The following is a 13,839-nucleotide window of genomic DNA, read 5'->3' on the forward strand; positions in this document are numbered from 1 at the left end:
TCTTAGTTGTTGCTCTCAGTTGCGTCACTTTTCAGGCTTCTCAGACTACAGAGTGTGAAACACTTCTCTGTTTTTCAGCACCTTTATAAACTTCTGGGAGGAGTGTGTCTGATTAAATATGTCACCTTAGTGTATTCCTAGAGTTGAGGAAAAAGGAAGGTGAAGATTGAACTGCGTATTTTGTGGTGTTGTGGAATGCTCTGATCAGTAGCTGCAAGGAGGTACATTCTTCAGAGGAACGGGAGTACTTACAGAGTCAGTCATGGTCATCTAAGAGACCTGCTGTCTGCAATCAAGACAAAGCTAATTGTGAAGCAGGTGGCACAAATAACCAGAGCATGTACAAACATTTGGACTGAGCTATTCTGCTTTTGTCACCAATTCTCTTCAGTGTCATGTGCTTTTTTTGTTAATTGACCATGCTGGTTTAGACATATCCACTTTGGGAATCGAGGTGTTTTACAATGACCTAAAGATATTCTAAGTCTCATGAAGAAACAAAGCACTGCATATTATACATGTTTTGTGCATGTTTTTGCCCTTCTTTCAATGAGCAGCAAATTATGCAAAATACTTTGCATTTTTCTTGCAAAAAGAGCCTAGCTACATGCTCTTAGCAAAGATTAGTTGGTATTTAGTTGCTTTCTACTGCAAGCATGATGTCATGTCACAGCAGATGCAAGGAGTTTATTAAGAAATGGATTAAAAAGTGTTATTACTTTGGTGATTGGTAGTACTTCACATTGTCCTTTTTTTAAAAAAGCAAGCACTCATACATAAGACATTTCCTGAGACTGCAGGAAGCAGTTTTCTTTCAGTTGTTAACTAGCTAGAGATGTTATTTGGGTTTTTCATTTTTTGAAAAGCCAGCAAAGAAATGTGCCTTTTCAAACTGAGAAAAAACATTTAGGTACTTCCCAGTCTCACATGTGATCATTATCTCGTTAGTTTGTACATTCTAATCAGCCTGAGAGATGCTTTAAAGAACATGTGGGTTTGAGCTCTTTGTGAGACTGAGAAGGAGTATTTTCACTTCATTAGAAAATATCAGATAAAAGTGATGTAAATTTTTTCCTGAAACTATGTCTGCAAATTGTTGAGATAATTTCAGCCCAGTTTATCCCAGTTCAAAGGAATTTCATAGGTAAGTGCAGTAATAATAAAAAAGCCAAAATAGTGAATGTAATATGTTTAAGGAATTTTGCAGCAAAATATCTGAAACCTTCATATGTTGCATTTATGCAAGTACATTAAAATTATCTGGTTTAGTTGGTTTATGCACTGTAAGTTAAATGAGAATCTAAATGGAGTTTTACCTTTTTCTCTCAGAAGTTTTGAATAATATAGGGTATTTTGGGTATTGCTGCTTTTAGAAACTGAGGCTCAGCACAACATCCTATAGGCAGTAAAGCTGGAACTTCGTAAAGAGTTTCAGAAAGATACTGTGGCTCACCTGTGGTCATGTCATGTCAGTTGGTCAGTTGGTTTATTAACAATGTAATTAACTAGCGTTCTTGTAATATATTCAGAATTCATATATTCAGAATTAATAGCATCAATAAACCTAAATATTAGGTGTGATTATTACTAGATCAACTTACAGCACAGAATGATTCACAGACTATTAAGGGGTTGTAAAGGACCTTGAAGATTATGTAGCCCCAGCTGCCACTGCCATGTGCAGGGGTACCTTCAACTAGAACAAGTTTCTCAAGGCCTTATCCAACCATGCCTTGAACATTCTCAGTGTTGCGGCATCCACAGCCTCCTTGGGCAGCCTGTCCCAGTGTCTCACCACTCTCACATTAAAAAATGTCTTCCTGAAATCTAATCTGAATTTCCCCTCTTTCAACTTGTGGGTGTTATCCTTGTCTTATCACTACAGTTCCTGACAAGGAGTCCCTCTCCACCTCCCTGTAGAATCCTTCAGATACTGGAAGGTTGCTACGAGGTTTCCCCGCAGTCTTCTCTTCTCCAGGCCCAAATTTCTCAGCCTGTCTTCATAGGGGAGGTGTTCCACTGCTCTTAGCAATTTCGAGACCCTCCTCTGAATTTGTTCAAACAGTTCCAAGTCTTTCTTACAGTAAGGACCCCAGAGCTGGATGCAATGTTCCAGTAGGATCACCTACTGGAGCAGAGCAGAGGAGCAGAATCCTCTCCATCACCCTGCTGCCCACACTGCTCTGGATGCAACCCAGGATCCTATTGCCTTTCTGGTCTCTAGAGTGCTCATGGCTGGGTCATGTTGAGTTTTTCATCAGCCATCACCCTCAAGTCCTTCTCAGCAGAACTGCTCTCAATCACTTCATCCAACTTGCACGTGAGTCAGGTGTTGCCACCAAGGTACAGTGCAGACTTACCTGTTCACACACATCTGCAGTGGCAGATGCAGGTGGTCCAGCTTTATTTTGTTGTGCTGCTCCATAAAATCACTGCTCTACGCAACCTACTGATCCACTTGCCAGGGACGAGGCACCCCACAGGGTCATGTAACACACTTGAGCTCTTGTTGCTTATTGCATCTGTTTGTTTTGAATGAAGGTTCTCACAATGTTTTGCGGGGAAGCTGCTCCACAGTCATGATGCTAAGTTGCATCTAGTGGTGTCAGACTAGGTTTTTCACTGCTGCTGTGTTATGAAGGTCTCTCCTTGCCTACCACAATTTTTGGAAGTGCTTTTGCTTTCTTTTCTATCTTTTACTTTTTTTGTTGATGGCCATTTTAAATAGATGGCATCATAGTTCCTCTCACTTTCCTGCTCTGACAGTGATTGGCGTCCTAGTCCCATGTATCTAGGCCAGTATCCTCCTATTCTAACTGTATCAACTGGCATTATCCAGGCTGATTACCAAGAGAGAAAGTCAGGATTATTCTGCCATATATGAGGGCCTTGTTAGAACTAAAATAGCTGATGGGAGGTTGTCTTGTTTTGAAAGGCAGATGTCTACTAGGGAAGGCAGGAGCCTCCCTTGGAATGGAGAATGTAAACCGTTTCCCTCTGAATTATTGTAATTTTGAGAATAAGGGGGTCTCAGGCAAAAAGAAATGGGAATAGGAATAACAGTTCATTACTGGTGTGTAATAAAGCAAACAAACAACAATGACTACAGCATTAACACAAACAGGGCCCAGTCCCGGCCTGCTCGGCCGCGGCGCTTTCCCTCTGCTGCAGTTCCGGGCTCGGCCGGCAGGGGCGCTGCTGCTGCCGGGGGCGGGGCGGGGGCGGTGCCTCCCCCCGCCTGCAGGGGGCGCTGTGGCGATGGCGGCTCGGCCCGAACGGGCCGGGATGGGGGAGAGGCCTTGGTCCGCAAACCCCGTGGCACCGATCCCGGGGCCCGGCGGGACTCTCGGGAGCATCGAGCCCACAGCAGAAGAAGCAGGACCGAGCTGGGCTCTGGCGGCAGCAGCGAATTGCCTTCCCGAAGCAGCAGTTCGGACCATCCTGCTCTGAAGCTACAGAGTAAAGTCGCAGAGCAGGAGAGCTAGCAGCTACCCCAGCCCTGCTTTACCTGCCCCACTCCCCTGAGCCTGTTCTTTTTTCTTCAGCACCCTGTTTTGTCCTTAAGTACTCAGTCGTTACAGTTTCCTAGCAACTTATGGGGAAACTTGTGTAAGTAAAAAGGAGGAAAAGGAAGGAAACCTAACCCCCAACAGACTACATGCTATATGTCCAGTATGCAGCTCTGCCACTGGAGGGGGAAAACATGGTAATAATTTCTGTACTCTTTGAATTATGTGCTTGTAAAGTCTTACTTTCAAAATATAAATTTCTTACTACTGTTTTCACTGTCTCCACCATGTGATAACGTAGTGCTCAGTGGAATGCTTTTACCTGCAGTTCTGTCTGCAATGTAGGCACAATCTAAATGTGCAAAAAATTCTGTTTCCCAGTCTTCTTGGTCTGCATTGAAAGCAGCAATCCAATTGATACTAATAAAATCAGATGAGTTCAAGTTAATCCCTGTTGGTAGGACTATTAATTTTTCTTGTTGGGTGAGGAAAACAAAACTCATCTTTGGTTTTGGACAGCTGTGACTCTGTATAAAGTTATTTTCTGTGCAAGTTTGTGACGGAATGCAAAGGCAGTGCATGAATGGAGTTATTTCCTTTTTTCAACATTGGCATGTTTTGCAGGTTCTTATTGAGACTGCCAAGAAGCTGGGCCTCCAGTGTCACTCCAAGGGGACAATGATCACAATTGAAGGCCCACGTTTCAGCTCTCGAGCAGAAAGCTGTGTTTTTCGCAGTTGGGGAGCTGATGTTATCAACATGACTACAGTGCCTGAAGTGATTCTTGCAAAGGAAGCTGGAATGAGTTATGCTAGTATTGCCATGGCAACAGATTATGACTGCTGGAAGGAGCATGAAGAAGCTGTGAGTGAAACTTTTTTCCTCTGGTGTTGACCTGAGGAATTTGAATGAGAATGTGTAGGTTTTGATCAGAGATTCTATACTATACTAAATCTGTTCTTAATTATGTTAGAATCCCTGAGTTACTCTTGATGAATTATTGTGAAAGTAAAAATAGAGTCAGTTGTTGCTATTACATTCATTTTCATGAACCTGCCTCACTACTAGCAAACCTTTTGTTTCCTATTGTCTGAATCGGGGGGTCTGTAAGTTTGAAGCTCATGAATTCTGTGTGACTTGTCTTCTTTGTGGCTGTGATTGATCTGGTGATTTTACCTTTGCAGCTCGGTACAAAACAATGTATATGCTTTAGTTTTCCTATTTGTTTACAATACACAAGTATAAACCATAAACATACAGAGGAAAAAACATTTGTACCAACTAAAAATACTGATATTCTAAGGCTTCACTTTTACATTTCTGAGTTAAATTTATTTGTGTGTTTAAAATGTGTGCCATGAAAATGGAGAGACACCACTCAGTTGTATTGTATTTCTAGGTTTCAGTGGATAAAGTTTTAAAGACACTGAAAGGGAATGCAAATAAGGCTACAAGCATACTCCTTTCTGCCATACCTCAGATAGGCTCCATGGAATGGACCAGCACCCTGCACGCTCTGAAAGTAAGTACACGATCGAGGCTGATAAGGACCAGGGACAGTGTATGTGTGTGCACAGGTGTATGTTACAGGATGTTTTTGCTTAAATCAAAATGTTTCTGAATAAATGCTTCAAGAAACCAAATTCATTCAAGAAGGGTGGACAGATTCTACACAATTCTTGCAAGTTTTGTTGTCAAGATCTAGCTTCAGTTTTACAAGAAGTTTTGGAAAAGGTTAAAAAAAACCAGATAGCTATATATGGTTGATTAAGTGAGGCATCAACCATAAGATACAAATAAATGAGATACACAGGAAGATACAAATATATGTGAGTATCCAAATGAAACCCTGATCTTGGATCTTAGCACAAGGAAGAATCAACTGGAAGAGACTGAACCAAACCAAAAATATTATGCACACTTTAATATGTCGAACAGGAAGAGTCTTAAAACATATGGGTAATAATGAATTTGGAATTACTAGAATTGCGTTCTCTGTAGGTTTTAAGTCCAAGCTACATGAAAAAAATATGGAAAAGAAAAACATTTCAAAATATATTGACAAGGGGGTTCTTAAGGAGAATTTTTCTTAGACAAGGTTTACTTGTGTTTTTTATCATCTGTATTTCACAGGCATACTCGAGATTCATTTGTGGATATAACAAAGAGGGGGGAAAACTATGTGAAGACAGTTGGGGTGTCTATTCAGCTTCTTGGTGAGCTTTATTTGGCTGGGTTGAGATAAGGACCAGGAGGGATCATTCATCAAATACTGTCATGAACAAAACAGGCTCAGCTTAGACATATTAATTGAATTTATTACTAACAAAATCAGAGCAGGATAATTCCACCCCTGGCTTCTATGAATATTTAAGAATTATTATCAAAATTACACTCAACATCTAACACTTAGCTAGAACAACAAAAAACTACTAAACTAAACAGAAGAAAAAAATTGGTACACTTAATCTAAGGTACAGTCATTACACAGAACCAAAAAGACAAATTGCACAAAAAATCTACCCCTAGATTTTCACTACAATTAGAATACAAATTTCCTACTATAATTCTACTTAATTTTGTGATTTAATACTTGTTTTGTCTGTTATTTCTCCCAATTCGTATCCTTATCTCAAAGTCCTTATGTTTGCCTGCATTCTCCACCAAACATATTGCAATTTTGACACTGGCCAAATGCCAGTGCACCCATGAAAAATCATTCACTCATGCTTCTCTGCTATAGTTGAACAGAGGAGAGGGAAAGAAAAAGAAGTTAAAAGGCTCGTGGAGTCAGATAAGGATTAGGAATAAACACTAAGGGCGAAACAGAGTCAAAACTTCAAAAGGTATAAAGAAAAAATTATTAACAGAATTAAAAGAGGTTAATGATAACTAAAACCTTTAGAACACTTTTCCTCCCCTCCCCCAGCCCTTCTTTCCTTCCCACCAACAGCAAAGAGAGACAAAACATGGGGTCTTAGTTTTAAAGTTTGTCACCTCTAAAAATCTTCAGTTTGCTTAGGGAGGGGTCTCTTTTGCCATGCCACCCTGTAGACCCTTGCTACCAAAACCAGGCCAATATGTGAAACCCAGTATGACATATCAGTGATTCTCATCTCTACTTTAGTCAATGTCATGAAGGGAAGGCATATTCAGTAAAATGCACCTCAGCCACTTCTTAAACATAAAATAACCAGGTCAGGTTTGTAGAATTCTAACCCAAATTCTTGAAATTACTCTTTTGCCAATTCTTTACTGAAAAACGTACTTTTCTTTAGGAGTCCTCTGAATTATCTTTATGAATCTTCCTCACCTGGTTATCTGAAACAGTTATTTTAATGTTCCCTCTGTACGTATGAGAGAGGTAACTGACATTTTCCTTTCCCTTTTGCGTTCATTAGGAAGTTGTATCATTGGATGGATAAGGGAGGCACCAAAATCACTATTGCTTCTTCCCTCTAATCCACTGAAAACATTTTCAGAGAATAGGACTGCATTTTTTAATACAGATGCCTAGCTATACAACAAACTCAAGAGTTTGAACAAATAATATAAAATGCGCTAGATATTCCTCAGGCACTTTTTTTTTCATACTGGCATGAAAGGAAATGGTTTCCAAGTATATTATGCTGCTTAAGTGCTAATGAATCTGCCTTGGTTTCTGGCAGGCATACTTCAGTGAGCAGTGTCCTCCTGTGCTCCTTTTTGTAATTGTCTTGAATCTTCATTGGGAGTGAAAGAGAGCTGGCACTACCTTTGCAATATTCCCCTTTATTGAACGCCAGCTGTTCTTTTAGTTCATTGTCAAGTACTTCTTCCAGCTCAGTCCCCTAAGTACTGGAAGAGGAAAATGTGATGCACCAGAGGAAGGGTCACTTGGGTCCTAGTGTTGCTTCTTAATTTTTTTCTCTTAAATATCAACTGCCTCATATCAATGATGAATAATGAAATAGTTTCACTTACAATTCTTAGGTGTTTATGTTCTTTGCAGAGAGGTTTGAGTGATAGTGTACTGAGAAAGAGAGCTGATCTGAAGGCTCTGGAAGAGCTGGAAAGAGGCAGTGGGGATTGAAATTTTATATCAAGAAAGTAGGATTAATGACTTGAAAGAACAAGAACTGTGGAATAGTGAGAAGTTCTGAAGCTCCAAAGGCTTTGGAGGCTTCCTTTAATTTTACATGGGAACATCAGGAAAGGCTACAAACGTTCCTGTTTGGGGAATTCAGTGGTGATAAAGCAGAGGAAGGATTGGTGTTAACAAATGAGAGAGGCAATTTTGCAGGGAAGCAAAGAGAAAGATACATGTATGTGCCTCTGTACAAGTATGTAATTGAACCATAAAGAGTTTTTAAAATCTATTGTCTTGTATTGTACTTCAGTATATTTTATAGTGTGAGTTTTGAAGGCCAGACTATTTCAACTGTTTTGGAGCTGTTTTTGTAGACCTTGAAGGCAGCTACTCTTGCAGCACTGTGGAAATGTGTTAAAGAACACAGACAAGGAGCCAGCTGAGTAAGACTGCAGCTGGTACACTCCTTTCAGTGACAGAATATAGCCAAGCCATAGCTGTGCGTATGAAATGGGCAAATGTCTGGTTTAGTGTTGGGGCAGCTTGTGAAACAGTAAAGCTCTATATAGACACAGCTTTTCTTCAAGATCTGTAATCTCTGCTTTGACAGGAGGAACTTCACCTGGGAGGAGAAAATGTCCTGTCAGTCTCTGCCTACCTTTATTTCTCTGTCTCCTTGTGTGGAAGCATTAATCCCAGATCAACACACACGCCAGTGGTGTCACCTCTGAATCTCACTGTAATTTCAGGAGAGACTTTGGTGTTGAAACAAAATGTCCAAGGGCTGTTTTTTGAATAAAGGATAGGCTGCTTGCCATCACTTCTCTTTACTGTATCATTTAATCTTTGATATGTCAGTGAGTGTAAGTGTACTTTGAAAGTCTAAGATGAATTTAGGCCAGTGTTTTGTGGCTTTCTTGCTGTAAAGAGATATATTTCCAGTGTCAATTTAAAGCCCTCACTCTTTCAGAACAGGTTATGACCACCTGCTGTTTATGTCAAGTGTCAGGAAACACAGATGATGCTTTTGATGACAGTGGTCCAAGTGATTTCTGGTTGGTGTCAAGAAAATTTCTGGATAGGCTGGTCAGTCATGGGTGATATACAGCTGGATATGCTGTTAACTGAGAAGAGTTGTTTAGTGAGGTGATAATTACTGACAGTTGTTGCTGTAATCTTCATGAAATTGTGGCATTTGACATCTTATGAGGAGCAAGTAACGCAATTAACAGTACAGGTTCAGGTGAGCAGGGCTGGAGTTCAGGTGAGCATACTTGTTTTCTGAAGAGTCAGGGAGCTCCAGAATGTTGGCAGGTCTTCAAGGGCAGCATTCTGATCCACAGAAAGATTTTGACTGAACAGGAAACAGCTCTAGTGCAAAAATGCAGCAACCAAGGATTGGGAGCAGAAACAAGCTGCAAAGAGAGAACCCAGATGGAAGTGCAGGTATGTTAGGGAGGCTTTCAGGACAATGGAAGCTTGTCTGTAGTTGACAATTGGAAGAGATGTCAAAGGCAGCAAGGACTGCAGCCAAAGCATTGATAACAAAAACTTATCATGTAAAACATGGGCTCATTGTCCATAAAGTAAGTGAATTGGTGGCAGCAAACAATTTCATATGTTTCAAGACTTTTTTTTAATCTTTGCTAAGAAAAGTATGAGTTAAAAAAACTGTCCCGTTGAGAAGAATTTTAACTCATCATAACTGGGAATTGAGCTCTGTACCTTTATTACATTACAATAATGGTTAACCCCATGAGTATCAGGAGAGAATCTGTACTATAATGGTAAAAGGAATTTCCTGTTAGAACTGATTTTTTTTTACAGTGTGTCTGTAAGAAGATCGGTTTGTGGTAAGGTGTCAGAGCTTTTGTGAGTGCTCCTTAGGTAAATTTCATTACTCTCTGGGGAAACCTGCTTGTACTACCTGCCTTTTTCTTGAACTTCTGTACTAGCCTGTGAGAAATGTATTTGTCAGATCTCTGATACAAGGAATAATGCTCTATTTTGAGAGTTGTGGTGAGTGAATACTCTAGGATAGTTTAGACTGGGTAAGCTAACTGCAGATGTATTTCAGTACACTTCATTAGGGAGTCACTTGGGCATTTATGTGATTTGACAGGTAACAAGTTGAAGGGCATAAAGCTTAATATTTTTTTCAGTAATTTTTTCTAATCTATCTCAAACTGAAACTTACATTCCTAAATTCTGTATTTAGAACTCTAATCTTGTAAATATCTTTGAGTAATTCTCTTCCTCAAAAAATATCTCATCTGTGATACTGGTCAGTGAATGTTCATGTGTGATCACAGTATATTGGCACAGGTGAGTAAAGTGGAGGAGGAAAATTCATCAATGCTTCACTTCAACTGTAGTTGCATTGGTCTACATGCAGGGCTACTTGCAGGCCAAGAACTTCTCACAAAAGCTGAGATTAAAATGTTTCTTAGACCCTGCCCTTGAATGTGGCTAATGTCAAAGTTGCCTGTCCCTACATCACTTGAGTATTTCATTCACCCACATTCAGTGCCATCTGGGTGGTTTCTGTTCTTGATAGCTGTACTTCAGAATTTTTAAAAGTCCTGTAAAAGTCACAGAAAGCATGCTGCACAATTTTTCATTTGCAGTCTGTAAGCCCAAAGTTCATAAATTAGTGGTTTTGCAATATGGTTGTTCTTCTCCATACCAATAATCCTATTACATAGCTTTGCAAAAGTTGTAATGAAAACTCATTTTGTGTGTATGCCCTCCTTGTAATAATACTGACTTCTGTGGTGTTGGAAAAAGTTGGAGATACTATGCGCATGAAAGGATTTATACATATTTGTACCCAAATGGAAGCTACATAATCTACCTTTACAATGAAAAGTAATTCTCTCTACATTGTAAAAAGAAGTACTTATCTCCTGTGACTTTGTATTTCAGACAATGGTGCAGTGTTCGGTTATCCTGCCAAAGCAGTAACAACCTGGATGAACCTTGAAGTTTCAGTGCTCTCAAGGAAGAGTGGATCACTTTCGAGCTTTCAGAGGTCATAATATCTTCAAAAATTGCTACAAGCTTAAAATAATGGACTAAACATTGACCAATGATCATGTGTAAGGCTGCTGTTAAAATCTTTGTCGGTTTGGTCACATATAAGATGGTTAAAATTAGATTTTGAGTACATTTTCAACTATAAATAGCCCTATTGACAAACTGTATCTGACAGAGAAAAAAAGTTAGTATCCTCTATTCAGTGGTACCTTTTAACTGGTGATAGAAAGCAAAGTCTAAGTTATATTGTTGTTGCAGTTTCATAAAATAAGGTCTACGAAAGCAGATTCACAGGCTATTTGTGTTGCTGTTTCTACCTCCATCTTTTCCTTCAATAAGGCACATGATTACAATTCACTTCAGAAACATAACAAAAACTGAACAATTTCAAATTAAAATTATACTATTTTTATACATTATCCTTATTTTTTATTCCAGTGATTTTTTTAAGCAGCGTATTTGTTTTGTGTGCTAGAAGACCTGGTTTAATAATTATGGTGGTTCTGTCACAGCAGCAGGTGTGTAATAAGTTAGTATTGGAGACCGGAGTAATGCCTAAACCAAATTTGTGCCTGAAGATGTACTTACATGACTTACAGAACTGTACAGAAAAAGTATTTTGCTGACAATGTCCCAAACACACCCATTTTCTGCTTTATTGAACAGCTCCAATTTTAGTTCCTGTATTAAGTGATGAATGTGCTCGAGTGGTATGAATGTATGCATTTCAATTTTTTAATACAGTTTTATTTTAATAAAACAACCTGCTACTTCTTGTCTAGTAAATAAAACAAATGAAACATATACTTCTCTAAGATGTGTGGAAATCGGGAGGGGGGGTATTTACTTCTAGTCATTATGTATCACAATTATTTTTGCCATTCATTAAACAGGTTGGTGATGATATCTTGTAAACAACACTTTCAGAAAGACACTTTTTAGAAAATACTCTGCTGCTCAGAACTTTAGGTTCTAAGTCCCTGAACGGGGATTGCTGAGGCAGAAGTGAATCAGAGTGCAAGGAAAAGGTCAGAAACATGAATGGTAAGGGTCCTCATAGTACTGTAAAAAAAAATACTAATCCAGAGGAAAATAGAGGAAAGCTGGTACACAAGCATTTTAGCTTCCTTGTCTTTTTCTATTAGACACTCAGTCTCCTGCTGTGAAATCCTTTAGATCTGGATGTATTGTTTCTAGCAAAACCAGTAGAGGTGCTTTTCAGGTACTGGGGAAAATAGTTTAACCAATTTTCTATATTCATGGTGTTTTTTTAAAAATTTGGATTGCAGGAGACGGAGCTGGAACATACATTTCATTACCTTCCATTAAGCCAAATCATATATGTGGTCTTAAGAATGGTTTCCATTTTTATCTTCCTTCCATTGGCACTGCTGGTGAAATGGATCAGATCTATGTGTTCTAAAGAGAAAGCTTTTTGCTGGGTGTTAATTTTCAATCCCCTTGGGTTTCTCTTTTTGCACTTGGTAGTGACATATAATGGTAATTGTTATGCTATTTTTTTTTTTATATACTGGATACTTAGTGTCACAGGAGAGTGGCGCAGAGCAGATCCATAGGTAGTGGCTTCTGTTACACATTTCTGTTACATATTCTTCATATGTGAGGCTAGGTGAGAACATAAATAAGAATAGCTGCGTCCAAAGAGTTACAGTCAAGTAGCTCAGTGTCCAGGTGGAAACCAGGAACTGATGGTTTCCCTTGGAGGTCTGGGACCTGTGTAGTATTTTCATCAATTAAGTAAGAGAGTGAGACTGAGTTTGTGGAAGAAAAAAGCACCAAGCTGGGTAGTGAGTGAAGGTAGGAATGTCATCCAGTGGAACATTGACCGCTCAAGGAGTGGGGCCCAAGTTCAGCAAGACCAAGCAGAAGGTGCTGCATTTGAATTGAGGTGAAGGTGGTTGAGATCAGCCTAGTGGAGATGGACTTTGGTGTATGAATGGATGAAAAATTGAACATGGGCCAGCAATGTGCACTCACAGTTCAGAAGTCCAGCTGCATCCTGGGCTGCATCAAAAGCAGGTTGAGGGATGTGATTTTGCCCTTTGCTCTCATGAGACCCTACCTGGAGTATTGCATCCAGTTTTGGGGTACTTTGTAAGAAAGATGTGTTGGAGCAAGTCCAGCAGAGCGCCACAAAGATGACCAGAGGGATGAAGCACCTCTCCAAAGAGGACAGGCTGGGAGAGTTGGGGTTTTTCAGACTGGAGAGGAAAAGGCTCTAGGGACATCTTAGAGTGGCCTTTCAGAGCATAGTGGGGGCTTATGAGGAAGAGGGAGAGAGATATTTCACTGCAGCCTGTGGTGACAGGACAAAGGGCAGCAATTTTAAGTGGGTATTTTTAGATTGGATGTAAAAATAGTTTTTATGATGAGGCTGCTGAGACAATGAAACAACTTGCTCAAAGAAGTTGTGGATGTCTTTAGAAGTATTCAGAATCAGATAGACAGAGTTCGGGCAAGACTAGTGGAAGGTGTCCCTGCCCATGGTGGGAGGCAACCACATTTGGGCAATATGTGGTTTGGGCTGGAAGGGACCTTTCCGTCATATTTACTTGCTCTATCAACATAGGCTTGGTACCTAACTCCATCATATTTACTTGCTCTGTCAACATAGGCTTGGTACCTAACAGTCTCTCATGCAGAATTTGTATATAAAGTCTATAAAACTCTTGTAGTGTATAGTATGTTTTTTGCAAAGTTCAGTGTACCTTTTACAGTCTGAAATGTGCTGCAAGTAATTTATCCATAAGACTACAGACAGAGATGGTAATTGGCAAGAAAAGCATAGGAAAATGCTTAATTATGTAAAGAAAGGACCAAATATAAGTGATTTTAATGGTCTTTCTAAAGAGTCTTAAGAAATGTATTTATTGTAGGCAGAACTGCAGGTGTAATAGAACAAAGATACAAATTGTATGTATTGCATTACTAAAACCAAGTAAACATTCTAACAAAGAATCATGGCCCTTTCTTGGACTCAGAGTGTGTCTGGTTTCACAAGAATGAGATAGTGATGGGCAGAGGGCTTCACTGATAAAAGTTGCCACACTTCAGTTTGTGTCTCTCCATTACTTTTTTCTTTTTTCTTTGTTTTTCTTTTTTTCCCTTTTTTTTTTTTTTTTGCCACCGTTTTTCAGTCCATTTAATGTGAAGGATTTTGAGTACTAACTTCTGGTGCAGAGTATTGATATTGATCCTATATCA

At 39.4% G+C, this 13,839-nt stretch overlaps 1 protein-coding gene across 2 annotated transcripts in view; it reads left to right on the forward strand.

The window, feature by feature from the left end:
* MTAP (methylthioadenosine phosphorylase) overlaps positions 1-11,418 on the forward strand; it is a 32,123-nt gene extending 20,705 nt beyond the window's left edge. Inside the window, exons 6-8 of one of the 2 annotated variants that reach the window (XM_063179813.1) lie at positions 4,134-4,373; positions 4,909-5,031; positions 10,504-11,418. In XM_063179813.1, the coding sequence (XP_063035883.1) occupies positions 4,134-4,373; positions 4,909-5,031; positions 10,504-10,542 (402 nt within the window). In that variant the 3' untranslated portion in view covers positions 10,543-11,418. Of the gene's footprint in view, positions 1-4,133; positions 4,374-4,908; positions 5,032-8,188; positions 8,398-10,503 lie in introns of those variants that run through there. The other variant, XM_063179812.1, reaches the window with a different exon arrangement.
* Positions 11,419-13,839: the final 2,421 nt, after the last annotated feature.

The sequence above is a fragment of the Melospiza melodia genome, chromosome Z, assembly GCF_035770615.1.
Source record: "Melospiza melodia melodia isolate bMelMel2 chromosome Z, bMelMel2.pri, whole genome shotgun sequence".
Taxonomy (NCBI): domain Eukaryota; kingdom Metazoa; phylum Chordata; class Aves; order Passeriformes; family Passerellidae; genus Melospiza; species Melospiza melodia.